The following is a 20,484-nucleotide window of genomic DNA, read 5'->3' on the forward strand; positions in this document are numbered from 1 at the left end:
ACTTCCTGAACAACCACAACAGCTGATCAGTAGTGTACATGCTCTAGTTTATTGATGAAACAGGAGTTGACTAATGCTGCTGGTGAGTTCTAGGTGCTGCCCTACTCACTGTTGATTTTTCAAGGACTAACAGGGTCTTAGTAGCCTTGGGAGGTGTAGAAGAGGAGGTAAGCTGTGTCAGCCTGCACTTCAGAGTCTGGGATCTTGGTGACCTGGGCATCATCAAAGCTGTACCAGTGTTTGGTGACTGAGTGCTTGCAGAAGGCCGTGTAGTGGCCATAATCCATATCTCCAGCATGATTCTGTAACAAACAACACAGTCTGTTAAAACCAGAGTCCTGCTCTGTCTCCTTACAGGCAAAGCTGGGAACTGGCAACTGTTTTATGTGTGCACTTGGAAAAGGTGGGACAGAGGGTTCTAGACCCTTTTGGCCTAGGGTAGGGAATGTTAATTCAAATAAATTCTTTCAAACAGATTAAATGGATGATGATCATGCTTATTTATTTTGCAATTATATTTGCCACCCAACTATTAGCCTTTATACACGTCACTATAAGAGGGCCCCACTTGTTGTGAGCCATGTCCTTATTTAAAAACAGAATTCATGCAGGATCAGCCTGTGAGTTTATTCTGAGGAGGCATTATGTGCCAGGAGTGCATTCTTTTAAATTTGGGATGTTGGGGAAGGAGAAATGACGTCTCTGTTCTTTGGTTACCTACTGTTCCTGGATTATGTTCGTGGCAGGTAGAAAAAAGCATACAACAAAACCTACATTAAATCATAAATCATTATATGTGAAGTCCAAACAAACACAGGCTTCATCTGCTCCATGAGGCAGGGCATTCCCAGTAAAGGCAGGAAGTGCACAGCTTACCACCACAGCACACAGGCTGTACTCTCTGGTGTCGCGACACGATGTGGAGATGTAGGGAGAGAGATCCAGATCACTGAACGGGTAGCACACAGTGGTTGAGAGTTTCCTTCTGTTCTTGTCCTGCCAGGCAAACCTGAAATTAAACTTTGAATTATTTTTAATGACCTTCAGCTTCTGTTTGCATTGTGGTCTTTCCTGGGAGGAGGGAAAACCAACAACTGACTACCCAGCATTTGAGAGAAAGATCCCTATTAATGTTTCATATTGCAGTAAACTGACAGAAAATGCACTAAACCCACATGAGATACCCAGCAAGAAAACCAAAGCTCTTGCTTCTTGATCCTTCAATCAAAGTCTGAAGTCATATCTTTGCATCATTCTCTCACATTACCCAGGAACTGCCTGTGTCCTACCCCACTTAGACCATACCTCTTTAGATGAAAAATAATGATTGGTGGTGCCTTGGTTATGGAAGCTTTTACTGTTGCATCTTGGTTGCTTCCACACCAGAAGCAGTTGATTTGGTTGTTCAGAGTCAGTGTGTCTGGCTGAAAAAAGCATTCCAAGCAGTCCTGTCAACAGGGAAAAAAATAAACATCACTTGATTGAATAGTTCTCCCTCCACCCCTGAAAGTGCTGAGCAAAGCAAGATGTGAATTTGCTTCTCCTAAGTGTGATGCAGCAAGGCTGACATTACAAATTTGCAAGACAAAGCAGCCAACATTGGCTTCCTTTCTCCCCACCAAGGTGGGAAATACTTGGATGCCTGGAAGAAACCTTCACAGCTGCTATTGAATGATCTTAATATCCCTCCATCCCCTGGCAGCTCCCGAGCATTGCTCCTGTAAGCTTTCCAGCCTCCATGGTTCTGACACCAGTAAAGAGACCCCACTTGTCTAGGGACCAGAACCAAGACTATCCCGTAGTGCCCAGGAGACCAAAGTAACTAAACCCCTGCATCTTCCCAGTAACACCTCTTAGTCTAAGCCCCTGCTCCAGGTGAAGCAGAAAGCAGCAGGAATGTGTTGTACCTGCAGGGAGCAGGCTCTGGTGGAAGGAATGGGCAGGGAGAGGACGGTGAAGCTCTCAGGTCTGTCGCTGTGGGCTTTGCATGTCAGACACCTGATACCATGACTGAGCTGTCCCTCAAATAACTGTGTTATAATTGATGTGCCACTGCTACTCCTTGTGCTTGCTCCTGCACTAGGGCTCTGTCTTTCTTGGCTGGGCTGTACAGAAGGAAAAAAATTAACAAAATGCAGATAAGCACTTGTTTGAGAAGTGCCTTCAGTGGGTTTTAATCAGTGCTGCCCACTGCCTGGGTTGTTAGTTGTTAGTCTTGCCACAGAACTTGGCTCTAAAATGCTGCTGCGTTACTTGATGGTTCATACATCCAGAGTAAGATTGATTTCTTTTCTGAGAGAAAAGTAACAAAAATACAACAACTCGGACATCTGATAGCATTAATTGCCTGTCAGTGGCTATGGAAGGGAGGAAGACGTGAGTGCATGGCAGACATGAAGTTTTCAGGCAGATGAGAAAGTGGAAGAACATTAAATGTGGAAGGAGCAAGGAGAGGGAGAGTTGAAGCTGCAGAGACATTATCATTTAGGTTGGGGCTGCAATTTGGTGAAGCATTAGAAAAGAAGCAAATTAATAATTGTGTGTACATGGGTATGAAATAAAGGTAGAAAAGAAAAGTTATTAGTGGCCACATCATGGAGTTCAGAAGAGGACTATAAGCAATTACTAGATGGAATGCTAAGTCATGAAATGCAGAGAAAACAGCTGTAGTTCCCAAAACACCACAGCTGGGCTCTCACCTGTTTGAAAGCCTCATGGAGGTCATCCAGCACACAGATGAGGAACTCCTGTGCATCATGCTGAGTCCTCTTGCTAAAAGTTGGGTGCCGTTTCCCAAAGACGGAATGAAAAGCCTCAGGGGAAACATAGTCAAACTCTCCTAGCCACATGTCGGACACCAAACAGCCAAAGGCAGTCGCAGACTCGCCAATCTCCCTTGGGAAAAAGGGGAGAGTTGCAGGTGATGTGTGAAAAAATAGTGTTTGCCTTCAAATGGGGAACGGTACAGAAACTCAGAGAACAGATGCAGGTACAGTGCAGCTCTGGCAGCTGTCACTTGGCTTGAGGGGCTCTGCAGATCCCAGAACATGGTAGGAAGCATTGAGATACCAGCAGTAATGGGTATTACCATCAATATGGCAAGAAAAGTATCATACTGAAGGACCCAGCAAGGAAACAAGCTGTGCTCTCAAAGGAGAAGGAAACCAGCTGGTGGCCACTGACTAGAAGTGCCTGGGGGGAGCTGGCAGGTGCCTTGGACATTCCCATGGTAACACGTATCCTTTTTTGGAAGGAATACAGTGCTGAGCAGAAAGCTCTCAGTACTGTGAACAAACCAACTCACTCGTGCAGGGCTGTGTTCCACTTTCCTGAGAGGAAATACTGCACGAGTGGGGTCAGGCTGCAGAGGCACTGCAGCACTGCATTCATGTAGCACGTGTTCTCCAGGTTCTGCAGCCCTGTGAGCCCTGGGTGCAGGCTGCCCATATCCTCCAGCTGTTCCTTGGGGGAGTACTTCCATTTCCATGCCATCCTTCCACCTACTACGAGAAAAATCCACAACAGTGGAAATCTACAATACTGTGGTTTCTTCCTTTAAAAATTACATTCACATTTATTTTTTACATTCACAGTTATTTTCACCAGGTTTATAGTGGTGAAGACTCATCATCTTCCCCACTAAACTCTTTCCAATATGGTAAGATAAATCATTATGAGGTATTAGTTAAACACTTAAGATTTTAAGAGTTATTATTAAAATTCCATTTAGTCTTTATATAGAGTTGCTCAAAAACTACAACCGCTTGTGAATAGCCATCTTTAGGGTAAAATCCTTAACAGTGCATATTACATTATATTTCATTTCCTCAGGGGTATAAGTACTCACCTGTTTTCTAAAGCCATAGGTTGCAGTCTAGATGCTACTATAAACAGGTTGTTCTTCAGATCTTTGCTCTAAAATGTTTCTTAATTCATGTTAGGAAAATTTTAGTAGGTTTGTTGTCTGGCTGCATAAGTCTGTCCTGGACCAAGCTGTCCCCATCCCCAATGAGGCAGTCGAGAGGCTGAACACAGGCCCTACACCACCCACATGTGCTCACCACTGTTGCTGCTGTTTTTCAGAGCTGATGTTGTACTCTGGGGCAGGACAGAGAACTCTAGAACCGCAGCAATCTCCGTAGAGCAAAGACGAGCGGCGCCCGCGCGTTCCGCCCGGCCCGTGTTCCATCCTGTCACCCCAGCTACTCCTGCCCCAGCCCCTTGTGAGGTCACTTGGTTACATTGGGCAGGAACACACCTGGCCAGACCTGCCTCCATCTCCTTCCATGTGCCAGAAAACCCTGGGAAGAGAGGGGCACCCATCCATACCACTGAGCAGGGAGCTTTGGCCCAACACAGCTTTACCCATCTTTGCTCATACTTGTATTTGGATTTATGATTGCCATGCTCTGCTGGAAGGGCAGTAATGACCAAGGGTGTTGACCATAAAAGGATGGAGCTACTTCAAAATATCATACTGAATTAGTTTCTTGGCGTTCTGAAGATTTTCCTGAGGGAAAAGGTATGGCAGATGGCTTTTAATTAGTTACATTAATGCAGTTCATCTCTAAATTCCATATGCCACTGAAGAGCAGCAGTTTTTCCCTATTTAACACAGCTCTGGAAGTAACAAGTATCCACAGAAGCCCATGAAATGATTTTACTTACTATTTTAATGTAACATGTTACACAAATCCATGTGAGTGATACCTACTGCATGCTCTGGGGTTGAGAATTAACTTTCCATTACTGTGAAAAGAAAGATTAAACCATCAGAACGTTTTTCAGGGGTTTTGCTACACGTTAGAAGATCCTATTTTTTTTCCCCAACTGGTCTTTTAGGAACACCTAATATGAACTGTTGGTAACTACCAAGTCTCCAGCTGTAGTCTTTCCCTCTCCAAATTCCTGCAGTGTCAAGAGTTCTGGCATTAAATGAGATGCAACCACAAAGAATTAAAGTGTAGGAAATCACTGTCACAGGCTTAAAAATACCAAACCCCCCTCCTTTTCCAAATCATAAGGCTGCTGAGCAACAGCTAAAAAAAACAGCTCCCAATATTACCCCAATGCATTTGGCATTGGTTTTCTCTGATATGTTTCACCACCTAAATACTGCAAGAAAGCAGTTAACACATTGGTGGATTAATTAAAAATTTAAATTATGCAGCTTACTGATTTCCCTAGATGATAAATACTCTTTTAAATACTCTCCTAGTAAGAAATTCACTGAAGCATTTCAGATTTTCACTTAAAAAAAGGGATTAGAAGAGAGGATTTGAATTATATTCCTGTATTTTAAAAACAGCTTCTAAGAAGATATGCCAATACTTTAGTTCTTGGATAGTTATCAGAAGTTCCAGTTCCATCACTTTCCTTCTTTTTGTTAATCTAAAGGAAATTTAAAAGCTAAAGGATTACAACTCCTCCCTATTTATAGGGCATTTCAAGACTAATGAGGTTTCAGCAGAGGAGTGACACTTGATGTTCTCAAACAAATTGAATTTCATGGAATAGTTTTCATGTTCTTTCTGCCCAACATTAGGATGTGGCACTGTCCAGAGTCAGGCTGCTTCTTCAAACTAACTTGTTTTTCCTTTGCCACCACACTTTTCCAATTCCTTCCCTATAGGGTACTTGACATTTATGATTTTTTTTTTCTGCAAGTATGAGGCAGATCACTCCTGAACGTTACACATTTCTCCCCACTCAGTTTAAACATAGACTCTTCATGTAATTTGAGCTGTAAGTCACACAGAGTAGAGTAAGCTACTGCTCATGCCAGGAAGATGTACAGAAATGTGAACAGTGGGAACCACTCCAAGTCTTTCCAAGGCATTTCTCCAAGGCATTTCCCAACCACTTTTTTCCCTTTTGGTCTTGGAAAAGCTTCATGCCTGAGTCACTGCAAGACTGAGCAGAAGGAGCACTCCCCATGACCACTCACACCCATCACAAGGTCATCACATCTGTTTGTTTTGCTAAGAAATGAGTCACAAGCAGAACTACTGAAGACCAGTAACATGGCTAAAAAATAACTTTGTGTAGTTAAGTATTTGTCAGGAAACAGAAAGTTTCCCAGCTTTTACTTGCAATTTTCTCAAAATGTTTTTCTTCTTTCATACACTGAAATTTGGCCACATGTTCAAAACACCAGAGATTCCTCTGGAATCCCTCTCAATTTACAGAGCCAGTCATGCTTACAGACTCAGTGCTGCTGTTACTTGGCATTAAAAATGTGCAAGTACATCTCTAATATCTGCCCATTCCCTCCCAGCAACAGGAGGTGAGGCACTCAGGCATCTCTAAGAAGCAACTCCTAATTAAACATTGTGAAGAGCTATTTTTGACTCATTTACTCGTTAATCCCCTCATATGTGTTTGACAACTATGACAGTTTTCACTTTTTTACCTCCCTAGTTTCTGGTGTTGGCCAAAGTTGTGATATCTCAAAGGCAAACAACTGCTTTGATCCAGCACAGCAAATTCTGCTTTTCTGCATAAAGAGTTACTTAAATTCACCAAAATAACCTTTTGGACTGAGACGGAGAGCAGAAGTCTGTAAACAAGAATAAATTTATTTTAGATTCTTTAAAGATTTAATGATATACAAAATGTATACAGTATTATATCCTTATAACATTTTACCTTTCCCCATCAAACATAAAACACCATTTAAACAACTATTGTGTTCGTGCCTTAGGTCTGTATCTATAAGATACACTACTGAATAAAAAAATTTATAGAGCTATATACTGCCCTTTTAATTAAAAATTACAAATTAGTACCTATGTAACAAAAAAAAAAAATCGCAGCATGAAACTTCAGTTGGACAACAGGTTCTTTTGCTGAATGCTCAACAATATTTGGGACAGTTAAATTACATTTTATTGGCATGAAGGTGCATTGCAATCTCCCGTACTTTACACAATGCTAATCCAACCCTAGTCTCTCTTAAGTAAGTACCACAAATAACATAACATTAAAGATGTTTTCTACACAATTTTAAATACATTTACAAGTTATGTGTACATTCGGTTTGGATATACTGGTTTTAGGAGATCTTTGGAAGGCAGAACTTCTGAAGCAGTCACTACGTACGTACAAGGGAAAGCACTTCCAACTTGTGTTCTTACAAGGCAACTTATTTGGACCAGCACAAACTAATTCTTCTATTAAATATGATTATACCAGTCTATCATGGCTTTGTTGCTATTTGACAGTGACTTGATAAAATTGAAATGTGTAAAACAAGAAATTTCATTATGCACAATTCAGGCTCTATTTCACAAAACAAAAACAACCAAGCCTGGTTTTACAGTCACGAAGCTGAAAGAATCCTGATTCAGGAGACTCTCTCTCTTTTGGAACAGATCAAGTTCCTACCTTCAACTTCAGTCTATTGGCATCCTATATACACCTCATTTGGCTCTGTCCTCTTCAAAAGGCCAGATTAAAAGACACCTGGTGAGAAATATTAGTGGAACACTTCCGAAAACACTCTAAGAATACTCTGGCATTACAGAGGTAGGTGCTTTCTCCTGGTTTTGCTCATTGACAGTAAGACAAATGCCAAAAGACAAATGCTTTACCTTAAAACATCAACTACCAAAGTCCTTTTGGTGGAAGGCATATTTCCCACCACAGGACTACAGGAAGAAAATTCTCCACTAAACCAAAATAAAATAAAAAATAAAACTTTCTGCTTAAAAAGCCCCTTTAAAAACATATCTTAAATACTTGTCATTATTCCACCTTTAGCATGATCAGCTGCTCTGTAGATGGTTATCACAAGTCATAAAATCCTAAATTATGGACCAGCCAAAATTCCACTTATAAGACAGTAATCCTTGTTTTGACAAGTCTTTCTTTTCATTATAATGAGGGAAAGGTAAGTGATAACTTTGTGAGGTTCCACGAAATGTGAATGAAGCCACTGAGTTGGTCACATCATCAGAGCATCAGGCGAATAGAATTGGCCGGGTCGGAATCTTTGGTGCAGCTTCCAGGCTGAATGGTCAATTCAGGGGCATCGTCCTGAGGAAAGATGATCTTGTCAGGTGTGTAATCATTCCTCTTCAGATCTGGACAAACAGAACAAAGGCAGAATGATTACTATTTCTGGAGCTAGTAGTATCAATGGGGCATAAACATCTAGCTAAGAATTGGTCAGATAAATGCACTTATAAAGAGGAATTCCAGGATCTGCACTGTCAGAAAAGAGATTTTTATCATAGGTACAATCAGAAGCCTAAAGTCAAATTACAAAACTGCTGTTTATTTCTTTCTCCACTTTCATAGCATGCCTTGACTATTTCATTATGTATCATACAATATCTCACGGCATAAATGTCTCATAAGGAGGGTACTGCAGCTCTTACCAGGAAGTTTCAGTTTCCTGCAGCAGGAATTGCAGTGGTGCTTTGCTCTGAAGTTTTTTATTGCATCCTCTCCCAGATTGGCCGGACCGAACACCATGTCGTATGACCTCAGGAACAAAGGGCACAGAAACATCACTTGCACCTGTTCTCTTTCCAGTGAAAATTTTAGAATACTTTAAGTCTTTCTTTACCCTTACCTTTTTTCCCCAGCTTTTATCACAGAGGGATCTGTCAAATTTTCACCAACACCTTCAGACAGCACATGAAGAAAAAGTTAAATCTGATACATTTCCCATTACATAAATAATATTAAAAAGCCTTGGAATCCTTATCTATGACTTCTTGGCTTCTCCAAGAATAAAAACAGAAAAAACCCCACAATAAATCCAACTGAAACAATACATGATTCTCTACCCTTAGAAAATTGCTCCTAAACAAGCACTTTGTACTTGTCAGATTCCTTCCATCTATTTTTTGCATTGCCTAGCTTAAGCTCTCACCCATGAGAAAAATCTCCTATACAGTTCTCACTGCCAGAATATCTGGCACAGAGTTGAGGATAAAACTAGCTCACCACATTGGCACTACACAAATGTACCAAAAACCAGAATTTCTTATGGCACATGTAATTAAGAAAAATTAATATATATACATTTTTATTCTCTGTGTTGCTGTAAGATTTAATACCACACTAGAACAACAAAGCTGGTGAAGGGTCTGAAGCACAGGCCCTGTCAGGAGCAGCTGGGGGTGTTTATCCTGGAGAAGAAGAGGCTCAGGGGAGATCTCATCACTGTCTAGAACTACCTGAAAGGACACTGTAGCTAGGTGGGGGACAGTCCCCAGCAATAGGACAAGAAAATGGCCTGAAGTTGCAGTAGGGGAGGTTGAGGTTGGATATGAGGTAAAATATATTCACTGAAAAGGTTGCCAAGCACTGGAACAGCTGCCCAGGGAAGTGGTGCAGTCACCATCCCTGCAGGGATTTAAAAGCTGATTAGGGGTGGCCCCTGGGCATGTGGTGTGTGCTGGACTTGGCAGTGTTGGGAAAAGCTGGACTCAACAATCCTGGAGGTACTTTCTAATTTTTATCATTATATGATTTTAAATAAGAAAATCAAAGATCTAAACTAACTAGAAGAAGAAGCACCAAATAATGCTTGTTGTTTATTACAAACATACAAATGCTTTACAAAATGCTATCAAAAGAAAAACCCACATATACCTTGGCCCCAGTCCAAGTTTCAAAGTCAGGGCATTACCTTGCAGATCCAATACCAAGAGTTCTCCCCGTGTATACTCATATGTCCAGTGGCTGAAAGCCAGCATCACCTCCTCCAGCATGTTAGTGGGGATTATTTCATCACCATTATTGTTATTATATTTTCTAAACTCTCCAGTCATGCACTCTTCAACTGCAAACCACTGACCAGCAGAGTGGCAATATAACAGGAAAACTTCCAAGAACCTAGTAGAAAGTACAGTTAATATAGTTCCAAAATAGAGATCTATCGTTACTATTAGATTTTTATTTGATTTACTAACAATTCAAATGTTTTAAAATTATTATACAATACCATTTAGATGATCACACTAGATTAGAATCAGTGCAGAAAGTATCAGTGGAAAATACTGCCATGGACAATTCTGCTTGCCACATTCACAGCAATATTCCAAGACATATCCAATTATGAGTATCTTGATATATTTGATGCATCTGTTAACAACCCTCTAGGCATTCCCCTGAGCCAAAAGCAAGAAATATAATGGCAGTTTAAATACACCCACCTTGGAGAGTATGGGATGGATTTGGGCTTCATCTGGTTGAATGCAAAGGTGAGCTTCTGTGCTGCTCTCTGCTGCTGAATTTCCTGTGAGTCAAACCCACAGCTCATTAGGTACATTACAGAACAGGGAACAGCAGAGCCAAGCAGGCAGTGGGAACAGTGCCTATTTCCTCCAAGACAGGGTAACAGCTTACTTGCTTTTTAAATTATATCTGTATTTTGAGAATTTGAGCTCTTTTGATTAAATAAGCCATCCTGGAGCAGAGTTTTTAACCCTTTTGCTCACAGAAAACCCCCAATTAACATTTTTCTTATTCTAGTAAGTCTACTAGTTCACAGGTGGGGAAATTGTTCGTGTTTAACATATAATGCCTGTCCCATGTTTAATAACTGACAAAGATAGAACTTACTCTCAAGCACAAGTGCAACACAGTGTCCTCCTTATAAATGCTTGACCAAGTATTCACAACTTCAGGAAGGAAAGACTTGATGATATAAAGATGCCCTGATTTCAGGATATCGTATTCTGACCACGTGCATACAACTTTGAGAGCTCGACGTAAACCTCCTCCCATCTCCTCTTTACTTAAAAACTCAATTTTAGCACAGAGCCCCAGCTGTGACCAGGAGGACATGCTGTTGTTCAGGATACTGGGAGAACTTTCCTCAAGGCGATACACAGTGACTGGTTCACCTGCGGTGCAGCACAAAAAGCAATCACTGCATTTAATTTCCAAAGCTTAAAATTAAAAGCACTGAAAACCCACCATTTCTTACAACAAGCTGCAGTATTAAGTCATTACAAACATCTTGAATTAACAAAATATTTAAACTGGCCAGTGGGAGGACCCCTCTACAGCATTTTTCACAGAGCTGCAAAATTTGTCCTCCTATTTAGACCTATTAATGACACTGTTCATACAGCACTAACAACACTGAATAAATGTTTGTTTACAGTTTAAACAAGTGAAGACAACTTAAAGGAATCCTTCCAGTTTGTTATAAAACTGTTAGTACAATACTACCATCACTGTAACACCATTTCTGAGGACAACTATAATTAAATCCACATTTCATAACCAAGTGAGTTGCCCTGGAAAAGGTGCCATACTCACATATATTTCTGAGCATTCTAAGACAGAAACTAAACTTCTTTTATTTCATTAAGACTTCAGCTTCACACTTGCTGTGAGAAACTGTGAACTTTGCCTTGATCCTTCTATATTAGAAGGATCAAACCAAATTAGAATCTTCATAAGGTTTGCTTTTCTTCCCCAAAAAACCCACAGAGAACCAGCAACAAGAAATACAATTCTTACCTCTTGGAGGCACAGGAGTGAATGGAATGCTCTGTGATAATCTCATCAGGTTATTTCTTTCTACAGCTAGAGGAAAATTATACAACTTGTTGAAGTTTAAGGATCTTACAAATGTCAATAAAAATAAAAACATTAGTTCCTAAGAGGGACTGACCTGAGTAATAGTAATTGATATCCATGATAGGCTTGAAAGGAGAAGCGATGCCTGAAAAGAGATTAAGGAGAAAAAAAAGAAGAAAAAAAGAGATACTCTTGCTACTAATTTATGTACTAAGGGGACAAAAAAATTGCAGTGCTTAATGCTAGGATATTTATTAAAAAAAAAAAAAAATCAAATTGCAGTGTGTGTCCATTAAATTCCAAATTACCATCAATTAAATACATTCCCATACAAGACCCAAGCAGTTGTTTATATACAAAAATCTCTCACCTTTAGAGCAGAAAGAAAACTTACCATTCAATGCATCTTCTTCTGATGGCCTGTGAAATGCCACAAGAACAAGTCATCTTCAAAACTTACTGTATTCCCTGATTTCAACACCTCATTCTAGGTCACCTTGTTAACCTCACAGTACCACTTTTATCCTGTTATCCTATTTTTCAAGGGCAGTACAAGTTACAAGTTAAATTACAAAATAGTAATGGAAAGCTGTTAAGTAATCTCATGTTTTTAGAGCTACACTTTAAATACCTCCAAGTCATGCACACCATTATGTAAAGTTTGCATCACAAGAGCTCATTCCCACAGAGGCACTTCCATTAAAACTTGTTCACAACAGCTTATCCTTCTGTTATCAGATAAATAAGGTAATGGCTTTAACAGTTAACTCAGGGGGTAATTGCTCTTGTTAACAATGTCTGCATAATTTCAGAGGTGGTTACACTTTGAAAGGTTGGGTAAAGACCTTTACCTGGAAGCAAGTTGCTCACTATGTGTCAACACAATCATTTTCATGTTTTGCCCTCCAACATGTGACACCATTAATCTAAACAGAACCTGTTAAAGCACAATGAAAGCTCAACCTGACCCACCCATGAGCACCTGCAGCCCAGGAAGCAAACCCAATCCTGGGCTGCATCCCAAGAAGAGTGACCAGCAGGTTGAGGGGGGGGTGATTCTGCCCCTCTGCTCTGCTGTGAGAGCTCCAGCTGGAGAACTGTGTCCATCTCTGGGGCCCCCAAGGCAAGAAGGACCTGTTGGACAGAGCCCAGAGGAGGCCACAAAGATACTCTGAGGGCTGGAGCCCCTCTGCTCCAGAGACAGCCTGGGAGAGCCTTTCAACCCAAACCATTCTATGATGATCCTATGATTCCACTGAATACACTCGGTTATTTATTAGAAGAAAAAAATTCAAACTTAATGGTTTTCTTCTCGGTAAATGCAATTAACACCTCTATAACCAAAGACAACCAAAAAGAAAAACAGATCAAAATACAGAGTGATAAAATTGCTCAATTAGTAGAAAGCTTACTTACATTTGACCACTATTTGAAGGTCTGCCTTGTAGCCAATCCTTTAAAACAAAGGAGAGGAAAAACAAAGAGGGCTTCAGTTTTGTAAGGAAAACACAGTATATTCAGTTGGAGGTGGGGTGGTAATGTGTTTTAAGCTCTTGGAGTACAGCCTGTTTATTGGAAATAAACCAGGCTGTACTGAACTGCAGTTGAATGGAGATACCAAAATACAACTGAGAAATGGTAACTACAATTAAAAGAATAAAAAAGGCTCTATATTCACTACTGTTTATGGATTATATAAGTAATTCTTTTCCTCAAAAGAAAAGAATTTTGATTTTTTTCTACAAACAGAAAACAGCACAGATTTTCATGGTGAGAACATACACAATTTCTTCCCTTAGTGAAAACAGGTCTCCTGTTGCCTCCTAGAACAAGCAAGTCCACAAATCAGTATTATTCTTTATCTGTTTCTTCTCCTTTACTTGTTCAGCTTCTAGTTCTGCTCAAGAATGTCACATAAGCTTGATACAAACCGTCAGTAAAGCTGCTTTAGAGTCAACTTGCTGAGTCTCTTCACTCGATGCTCTCCTGCTCTTGCTGTACACTACAAACAAAGGAGATTTGTAACTGGACAAAGAATGGCAGCTGCCACTGTCACCTGTTTCCTAACAGTGAACAAATAGCTTAACATAGCTCTCATGAAACAAGTCTGCAATCCTAACTAGGTCACTTTGCTTTTCACAACTTTGGTTGTGGAAAATACAAGGTAACAGAACTGACCTGGCATGGCTAAAAAATGACAAGAAGCAGAAGATTCAAGTATTACTAAACACGAAAATATTTCAATATGAATTAACATCTGTGTTTCCTTTGCTTAAGATACCCATTAGCAAGTCAAATTAGAGACAACATTAGGGGACCTGAGCAGAGACCAGACTTACACTGCTCTGAGTGGGCTGTCAGAGGGTCAGTGAACCCACCACAAGAACTGGATTGTCGTAGACCACTGTCAGTTTGATGACCCTAAAAAAAAAATTGCATTTACCAACAGTCATCATTACCATTATTGCTTTCAACTAGTACTCTTGGAACACAATATGCCCAATTTTTCTTTTTATGACTGACTCAGATTCTTCAAAATTTCTGGATGTAGGATGTACTTCAAATACCTCACTGCACAGAAATGCACAAATTGAGTGCATTAATTCAGTTCAAGTGCTCTTCTCACAGTGGCCACCAGCTGTAACGCTTTCAGGCACACATTAAGACTCCAGGCCCACACCAAAAGAGTTCTTTGCAAGGGAACATTACAATAGGATACAAGTACAGAAACATCAATTGCACTGGATCACTACAAGCACCACGTTCAGCTCATGTTTCATGCCTTTGTTGGCAATCAATTCTTAGCTAAGAATGTGGTTCTTGCAAAAACTAAATTTCAATTTGCACCCACTTAAAATAGCAAGAAAATGAAATAAACTCCTGCCATCTAGAAACCTATGAGTTATGAATGCAATTTCCTCATGGATATACTCCTTCATAGCAATCACACATTCTTGGAATATATACTGAGGTGGTCAACTTTTGACAAATAATTATTTTGCAAAAAAAGAGAAAGGTGGTTTTATCACAAACTAGGACTGTGTGTAGAGTGGCATAGGGCATACTCATCTATCAACTCCAGTGGTTACCTGAATAAAATGTAAAAATTCGTTGTGCCCTGCTTTTGATTCCTAAAATTAAAACTGTTAGGAAGTTGTTACCACCCTTTTTCACCCTTCCCTCTTACAGAATACACCCCACACACAAACACATATACAGGCCTCTGTGGGTGTGTGCCCAAAATGTGTATCTGATGTGTGGTTGTGTGCATAAAAACTATTTCTTTACATCCCTAAGCACTAGAACTATTTAAACCTATGTCAAGGAGACATCCACTTTACAGATGAGATAACAGAAACCCATGTCTTTACTGGAAAGAATATTTTTAGTATCTGTTGAAAATAATGTCCCTAATAAATAGAAACTTTCTTTACTTACTTGAAGTCTGGCTGTCTCTATACCCTCCAATATAGCTTTTTTGAAGTCTTCCTGCTGCTCCTATAAAAGAAACAAAATAAATTGTTAACAATAACACCAAAAAATCTGTGCCAGAAATACACACAAAAAGCTTATTAGTCACACATTATATTCATTGAAAGGTTCAGAAGAAGCAACTCAGCAGAACAGAGGCATTGCAAATGGTCATAATGCAATTGCCATGTGTATTCTCCCCTGAATGCATGAGAAGTGAAAAGAGTAATTTGTATGTACTAATTCAACACTACATGGCGAAAATTAGTTTATGATTAATCACTTTTCCATTTCAGTAATTTTTACTTTTCTTGAAGGAAATGGAAATTATTAATTTTAGTTTACAACAATTTTATTAAAAACTTTTTCTTCTTGGAAGCATAATGAACAATTTTTGTCACTTTTGAAAATTATATACACTGACATCTTGCTGTGTAAAGTATGAAGTAAAACACTCTAGTCTTCCTAAAGGCTGATCTTGAAATTTATGAGCGTAAAACATTTAGTTAAACACTAATTATGGGATACTTAATTTTATCTCAATTCACAGTTATAGTCAACATAGCTTTCATAACCTCAGAGCTTGTTTATTATTTCACTATATTTATTATTTCCTATTATGAAGCAACAGTACTTGATGGCAGTTAAGGTTACATGAGTTTCCACTGGATTTTTTTTTTAAACATGAAACAGATGCAAAGTGCAGTCTGCAAGGAATATGTAAGTTTTTTGATTATATCTGGTCTTAGACTTTTTCCAAACATACTGTGATGTTACAGTTTAAAAGCAAATTATCCCATTAACATACTTGACAAAGCCTTTCATGCTCACCTCAATATCAGCACTTCTCTCCTTCATTCTGCTGGCTGCCTCCTTGAACCGCTGCAGGTCCATGCTGTCTCTGTGACCTTTGACACAGTGAATTCAAAAAGAGTATTCAAAATCACAGGCAACCTCCAATGTTCTGACCATGCCAATAGTCTGCATCACCACAGCAAAGGGTTACAAACCACCTAGGTCTGTGTGCCTGTTTGCACTAGGAAAGACATCACAAACATGCTAAAGTAAAGATCAGTGGAACAATATCAAACTATTGCCTTTCCAGCACTGAGCTGTGGAGCACCACTGTTCAAAAAGTAAAGCTAATATTTTAAATTTTTACTCAAAGGTATGCTCCTCACAGGAAAGGAACAAAACCTGGATTACAGTACTTTTATGTATGCTTGACAAATGAGGGGAAAGTAGACAGTTTCCTAGAAGTAGCTTTTACAATATACCCTTCATCCTCCCAGCTGCAAGAAATACTTTCTGGAATTTTCCCAAGCATGTGGCTTTATAATGAATGAAAATCTACTTGGCTTCACAATTGAAACCTGCATGGTATCATAGTTGTTGTAAATTGTGGATAGTAAGAATGAAGGGTATGTTCTAAATGCTAGGACCATATACAAAAAATCTGGCTCCAGTAAATAAGTATAGTTAGTATTCAAAGTTATTAGTGGTGAAGTACATTTAAAGATTAGATAAGAGTTGTACAATCACTGTCCATAATTTCTGTTTAGCCTTGCTTTCTCTTTTCAACCATGAGGCACTTGTACACAAATGGCTAATGTAGGTAACTTCTTAGAAATCCAGGTTTCACAGCAGTAGAATAAACTCTTGCCTAGAGATTTAGATTTATACAACCTCAGCAGATCTCTGGAAAACACTGAGACATCCCTAAACAACTATAGCAAGACAACACCTCTGCAGGCAATCTGACAATTCCAGATTACAATCTTCTACTAAACACTAAGCATACTTCAAGCATTATCTACTTTACACGGATCAGTTAGTAAACCCACACCTGTGTTTTGCAATGAATCTGCCACTGTTTTACCATTCAAATATGCAGGCAACTAACCAAAACCATCCACCTTTTTACTGTTAAGCAGAACTTGAGGGGAGGCAAAACGTATTGAATCAAAGGACTTTGGAAGCTTCCAAAAGGACAGCCCCAACATAGGTTAGCCTAGGCAACAGTGGAAGATCCCAGCTGTAACAGTGTTTAGAAACATAGTATAGGAGGAACCCTCAGCTTGACACAGATACCACAAAGATATTTGTCCAGGACTCCATCAGCCTGAGTAGTGTTCTGGAATTACGTCAAGAAATAGACAATATTTTTGATTTATGCAATCAGAAGTAGGAGCTTTATAATGAGTCACAAAAGGTTTGTCTACAGTGCACGTACCAAGTTGTACAGCTGCCCATTACCCAAAACTGCTATACTCAACTGGATAATGCTTTTCAGAAAAATATTGTCTATGTGACAGAATTATGGAGAAATTATCATTTCAGTTAAAAAAAACATTCAAGCAACACAGGGAAATTAGAGATGTTAAATGCAAAAATAGCAGAGCAAAATGGTAGAATAAAGTCACCTGCAACCGGAATACACCCAAAATACCATACAATTCTTGATAAGTCAAACCTTGTGGCTTAGATTTGGTCCACAGTTTATGAAGTAGTCCCATAAGGATGTTAGAACATAAATCTCGGGTTTGCAGTTCCATTGCATGGACATGCTGACTTTTGGAAAGTTCATCTTTAATATTCAATTTTCCATGTGAGCCGCCACAGTTGACTGTTGAGGTCAAGTCGCCCGTTGACAAAGAGAACTTCGTTTGGGGCTTGTTCTTCGCTAACTTGACAGGGGACTGGTGAGCACATTTGTCAACTCTGCAGCTGTAGTTATCATTAGTGTCACTCTCATCATGAATAAAACCACAATTAATGTAGCCTCCATTTTCAACACAAGGTTGGGTGAAAGCAAGGCAAGCAGAGCCAGAAGCAAGAGGATAAGAGCAGCTATTAATGACTTCAGGACATTCAGAATCTACTTTGTTATACTTACCCACAAACGCACCAAATTCTACATTATTATCTCCTTCTGTAGCCTTAGAGAAAACAGTCTCTTCATGCTTTGCTGAAGAATCCAGCTGACTTTTACAACTGGGTCGAGATGGAGTGCTAACAAAAAACTTGGTTGCTGGGGATGTTACATGTGGCATGCTGTTGGATGAGTTGCCTAATTTTTTACTTTTACTAGTGGATTTTGAGATCTCTGCAGCCTGTATTCGTTGGCGAAGTTCTGGAGGGGAAACAGCATTTGAAAATAAGGCACTGCCTGAGGAACCTGCCTCTTGGAAGTTTTTATCTTCTCTTCGGGGAACCAGAGCCAACTCCTGACCAATTGTCCTATGTTGGACTTCTTTGTCATCACGGATAGAAATGTTACAGAGTAAAGGGTTATTACTCTCAAGGCCTCCTTGTGGAAAAGAACCAAAGACATTTCCAATGCTGTGCTTTTTCCACACAGATGATCTGAGAGAGCCGTCCTCAATGAGATTTTGTGCCAAATGTTTAGAAATGCTCAGTTCCCGGGTGATTTCATTATGAACCTTGCTGGCTTCTGAGGCTTTCTGTGCAGTCAGTGTTTTCAGAGTATCCACAGTTAGAGCAGACAGATCCTGGAGGTGGCCAATCTGTGAATCTAAAGACTGTAATGACCTTTTAATGTAGTTGACACGATCACCAACTTCCTTTATCTGAATGCACATTTGTTCCACCCTAAGAAAAATAAAATTATGAAGTAGATATAAAAGGCATTTTTCTCAATAGGCAAAAGAAACATGGTTATAGCCCTTTCTGTTCATTTAATCAGGGGGAAAAAAAACTTTGAAATGTCACAATAATACGATAGCATTGGGCTGTTCTGTAATACAACATTTGTACATACTTCTGAATCACAGAATTAAAACAGGTATCAATAGAGGGCCTACAGCACTTTCTGAAATCTTTCTTAAAACATCATGGGAAACTAAATAATACAATTGTCTCAGTTTACTGAGTGCTTCTATAGATCACGAAGCATCAATTACATTATCAGTTTCTGCATAGCAATGGAAAGATACCATATAAAATTTGCATAAACACTTTATGTTCCTGAGCTGCATTTCTCCCCCTTTAAAGTACATTTTAAAAAACCTGTAAAAGTTCTAATTCTCTATTCAAAAATTTTACTTGCAAATATTCTACCGTTCGAATGTGACTCGAATCCTCTCCTCACTTCCAGAATGAAATTTATCATCCTTTTCATTGAAATACATCTCAACACACAGCTCTTCAAAATCATGAAGTTTCTTCTGATCTTCTTCTGTCAGGAAGAGCTCTAAAGAGAGATCAACAGTTAAGATGAGACATATGTAGTGAAGTTGTACAGGTGCTGCAAACCAATAGTCACAACTCTACAAAGGACATTAAAGACACCCAATAAACCAAAAAACCCTACCAGAGAGTCACCTAAGACCCTTCCTCTCTCAATACAAAAAAAAGATCAAGGTCTAAGATTGATAACAAAATAAAATTAAAATAGTAATTCTAAGAGGATCTGTGCACAGTATTATCATTCCTTATGGTCCTACCTTCTAATCTCTTTGAGGCAGAAGCTAGAATCCTTAGCTGGATTTTTTTTTAAGTTTCAGAGAAGTTTTACAGAAATAAAAAAAATCTTCTCCATTAGCAATAACAAGAAATCTAATTGGTTTGTTTGTGTGATAAGTTAGTTTTACTAGAAATTTCTAGGGGCTGGCATTAAACTCTTGAGAACAGCATGGTGATTTTCAAAAGAATTATCAATATTGAAAACACATAAAATTAAGACCCACTTTAACTTTCTTCACAATACACATTATAACCAAGCTTTTCTGACAATTTGCTTTAACCATATCAAAAAAATTACTGCAGGTTTTTGGATAATTGTTCATACTTGGCCCATCTGAAGTCTTGTCTGTCTTTCTTCTTTTACATATACAGCAGAACAGGGAAGCCATGTGGCTAAGAATGATCAGTGGTGGAGGCAGAACAGGTTTTTCATGATAGGCCATAATGAAATGATAGCGCTGATACTTCCACACAATGTTTGAAATTGCCTTTACTTGTAAATACACGTTGCTGAAAGGGAACAGAACAATGAACACATTAAGGTGGTTTTTGGGGTGGTGGGGAGTGGTTGGTGTTTGTTTAGTGGTTGTTGGATTGCTTTTTTTATTAATACACTGGTAACAATCAAAATTCTTGAATCCTTAAGCCAATTAAGTAATTGACAAAAGCATAAACTTGGTTTTTGCTGCAAAATTTTTTTTTTGAAGTTGGAAAAATATTCAAGAGACCTCCAGATCCACGAGCAATGAAAAGGCTAAAGAAATTCTATCAGGTAACATCTCTGTATCTCGGTTACCAGTATCTCAGAAATAAATTACACTGCAATTAAATTTCAACTTCGCTGAACAAACAAATTAATTATTTCTAACTGAACCCAGAGTTTTATATCACACCACGTTAATTCTGCAGTCTGCCTTCTTCAGTGTTCATGAGCTGCCTATGCCCAGAAATCTAAGACTTGCAGAGAACTATAAAAGACAA

At 39.1% G+C, this 20,484-nt stretch overlaps 2 protein-coding genes and 1 long non-coding RNA gene across 8 annotated transcripts in view; 1 reads left to right on the forward strand and 2 right to left on the reverse strand.

The window, feature by feature from the left end:
- Positions 1–30: 30 nt before the first annotated feature.
- USP50 (ubiquitin specific peptidase 50) lies at positions 31–4,457 on the reverse strand. 5 transcript variants are annotated; one of them, XM_079317991.1, is made up of 8 exons: positions 4,062–4,153; positions 3,848–3,926; positions 3,305–3,500; positions 2,700–2,895; positions 1,908–2,105; positions 1,306–1,448; positions 877–1,009; positions 31–302 (listed from the first exon to the last, which is right to left on the reverse strand). In XM_079317991.1, exons 3-8 carry the CDS (start codon positions 3,490–3,492, stop codon positions 138–140), a joined length of 1,023 nt encoding a protein of 340 aa, XP_079174117.1. In that variant the 5' UTR covers positions 3,493–3,500; positions 3,848–3,926; positions 4,062–4,153; the 3' UTR covers positions 31–137. The 5 variants fall into 5 exon arrangements, with proteins under 5 accessions (XP_079174117.1, XP_079174116.1, XP_079174114.1 ...); XM_079317990.1 differs by having other exon boundaries at positions 3,305–3,503; XM_079317988.1 differs by lacking the exon at positions 3,848–3,926 and having other exon boundaries at positions 4,062–4,457.
- LOC306807938 lies at positions 4,387–7,198 on the forward strand. Its single transcript, XR_013775859.1, has 2 exons — positions 4,387–4,522; positions 7,059–7,198. It is a non-coding gene; the product is annotated as an uncharacterized lncRNA (long non-coding RNA).
- TRPM7 (transient receptor potential cation channel subfamily M member 7) overlaps positions 6,559–20,484 on the reverse strand; it is a 52,158-nt gene continuing 38,232 nt past the window's right edge. The window contains exons 24-40 of one of the 2 annotated variants that reach the window (XM_079317984.1): positions 19,829–20,013; positions 19,099–19,231; positions 17,915–18,630; positions 15,850–15,926; positions 14,986–15,045; positions 13,887–13,968; positions 13,479–13,549; positions 12,964–13,001; positions 11,942–11,967; positions 11,642–11,692; positions 11,488–11,553; positions 10,579–10,862; positions 10,170–10,252; positions 9,644–9,849; positions 8,579–8,630; positions 8,382–8,488; positions 6,559–8,084 (exon numbers count right to left, since the gene is read on the reverse strand). In XM_079317984.1, coding sequence (XP_079174110.1) covers positions 7,954–8,084; positions 8,382–8,488; positions 8,579–8,630; positions 9,644–9,849; positions 10,170–10,252; positions 10,579–10,862; positions 11,488–11,553; positions 11,642–11,692; positions 11,942–11,967; positions 12,964–13,001; positions 13,479–13,549; positions 13,887–13,968; positions 14,986–15,045; positions 15,850–15,926; positions 17,915–18,630; positions 19,099–19,231; positions 19,829–20,013 — 2,368 coding nt within the window. In that variant the 3' untranslated portion in view covers positions 6,559–7,953. Of the gene's footprint in view, positions 8,085–8,381; positions 8,489–8,578; positions 8,631–9,643; positions 9,850–10,169; positions 10,253–10,578; positions 10,863–11,487; positions 11,554–11,641; positions 11,693–11,941; positions 11,968–12,963; positions 13,002–13,478; positions 13,550–13,886; positions 13,969–14,985; positions 15,046–15,849; positions 15,927–17,491; positions 18,631–19,098; positions 19,232–19,828; positions 20,014–20,484 lie in introns of both variants that reach the window. The other variant, XM_079317983.1, reaches the window with a different exon arrangement.

Source organism: Erithacus rubecula, assembly GCF_903797595.1.
Source record: "Erithacus rubecula genome assembly, chromosome: 14".
Taxonomy (NCBI): domain Eukaryota; kingdom Metazoa; phylum Chordata; class Aves; order Passeriformes; family Muscicapidae; genus Erithacus; species Erithacus rubecula.

Excerpts from the sequence above, each read along its gene's own strand:
- USP50 (XM_079317988.1), bottom strand. The coding sequence starts at position 4,323 with ATGGGTGCCCCTCTCTTCCCAGGGTTTTCTGGCACATGGAAGGAGATG. Across the intron at positions 2,896-3,304 it reads TGGAACACAGCCCTGCACGA|GGAGATTGGCGAGTCTGCGA; the intron begins GTGAGTTGGTTT and ends CTTTTTCCCAAG. Across the intron at positions 303-876 it reads ACAGCCTGTGTGCTGTGGTG|AATCATGCTGGAGATATGGA; the intron begins GTAAGCTGTGCA and ends TGTTTGTTACAG.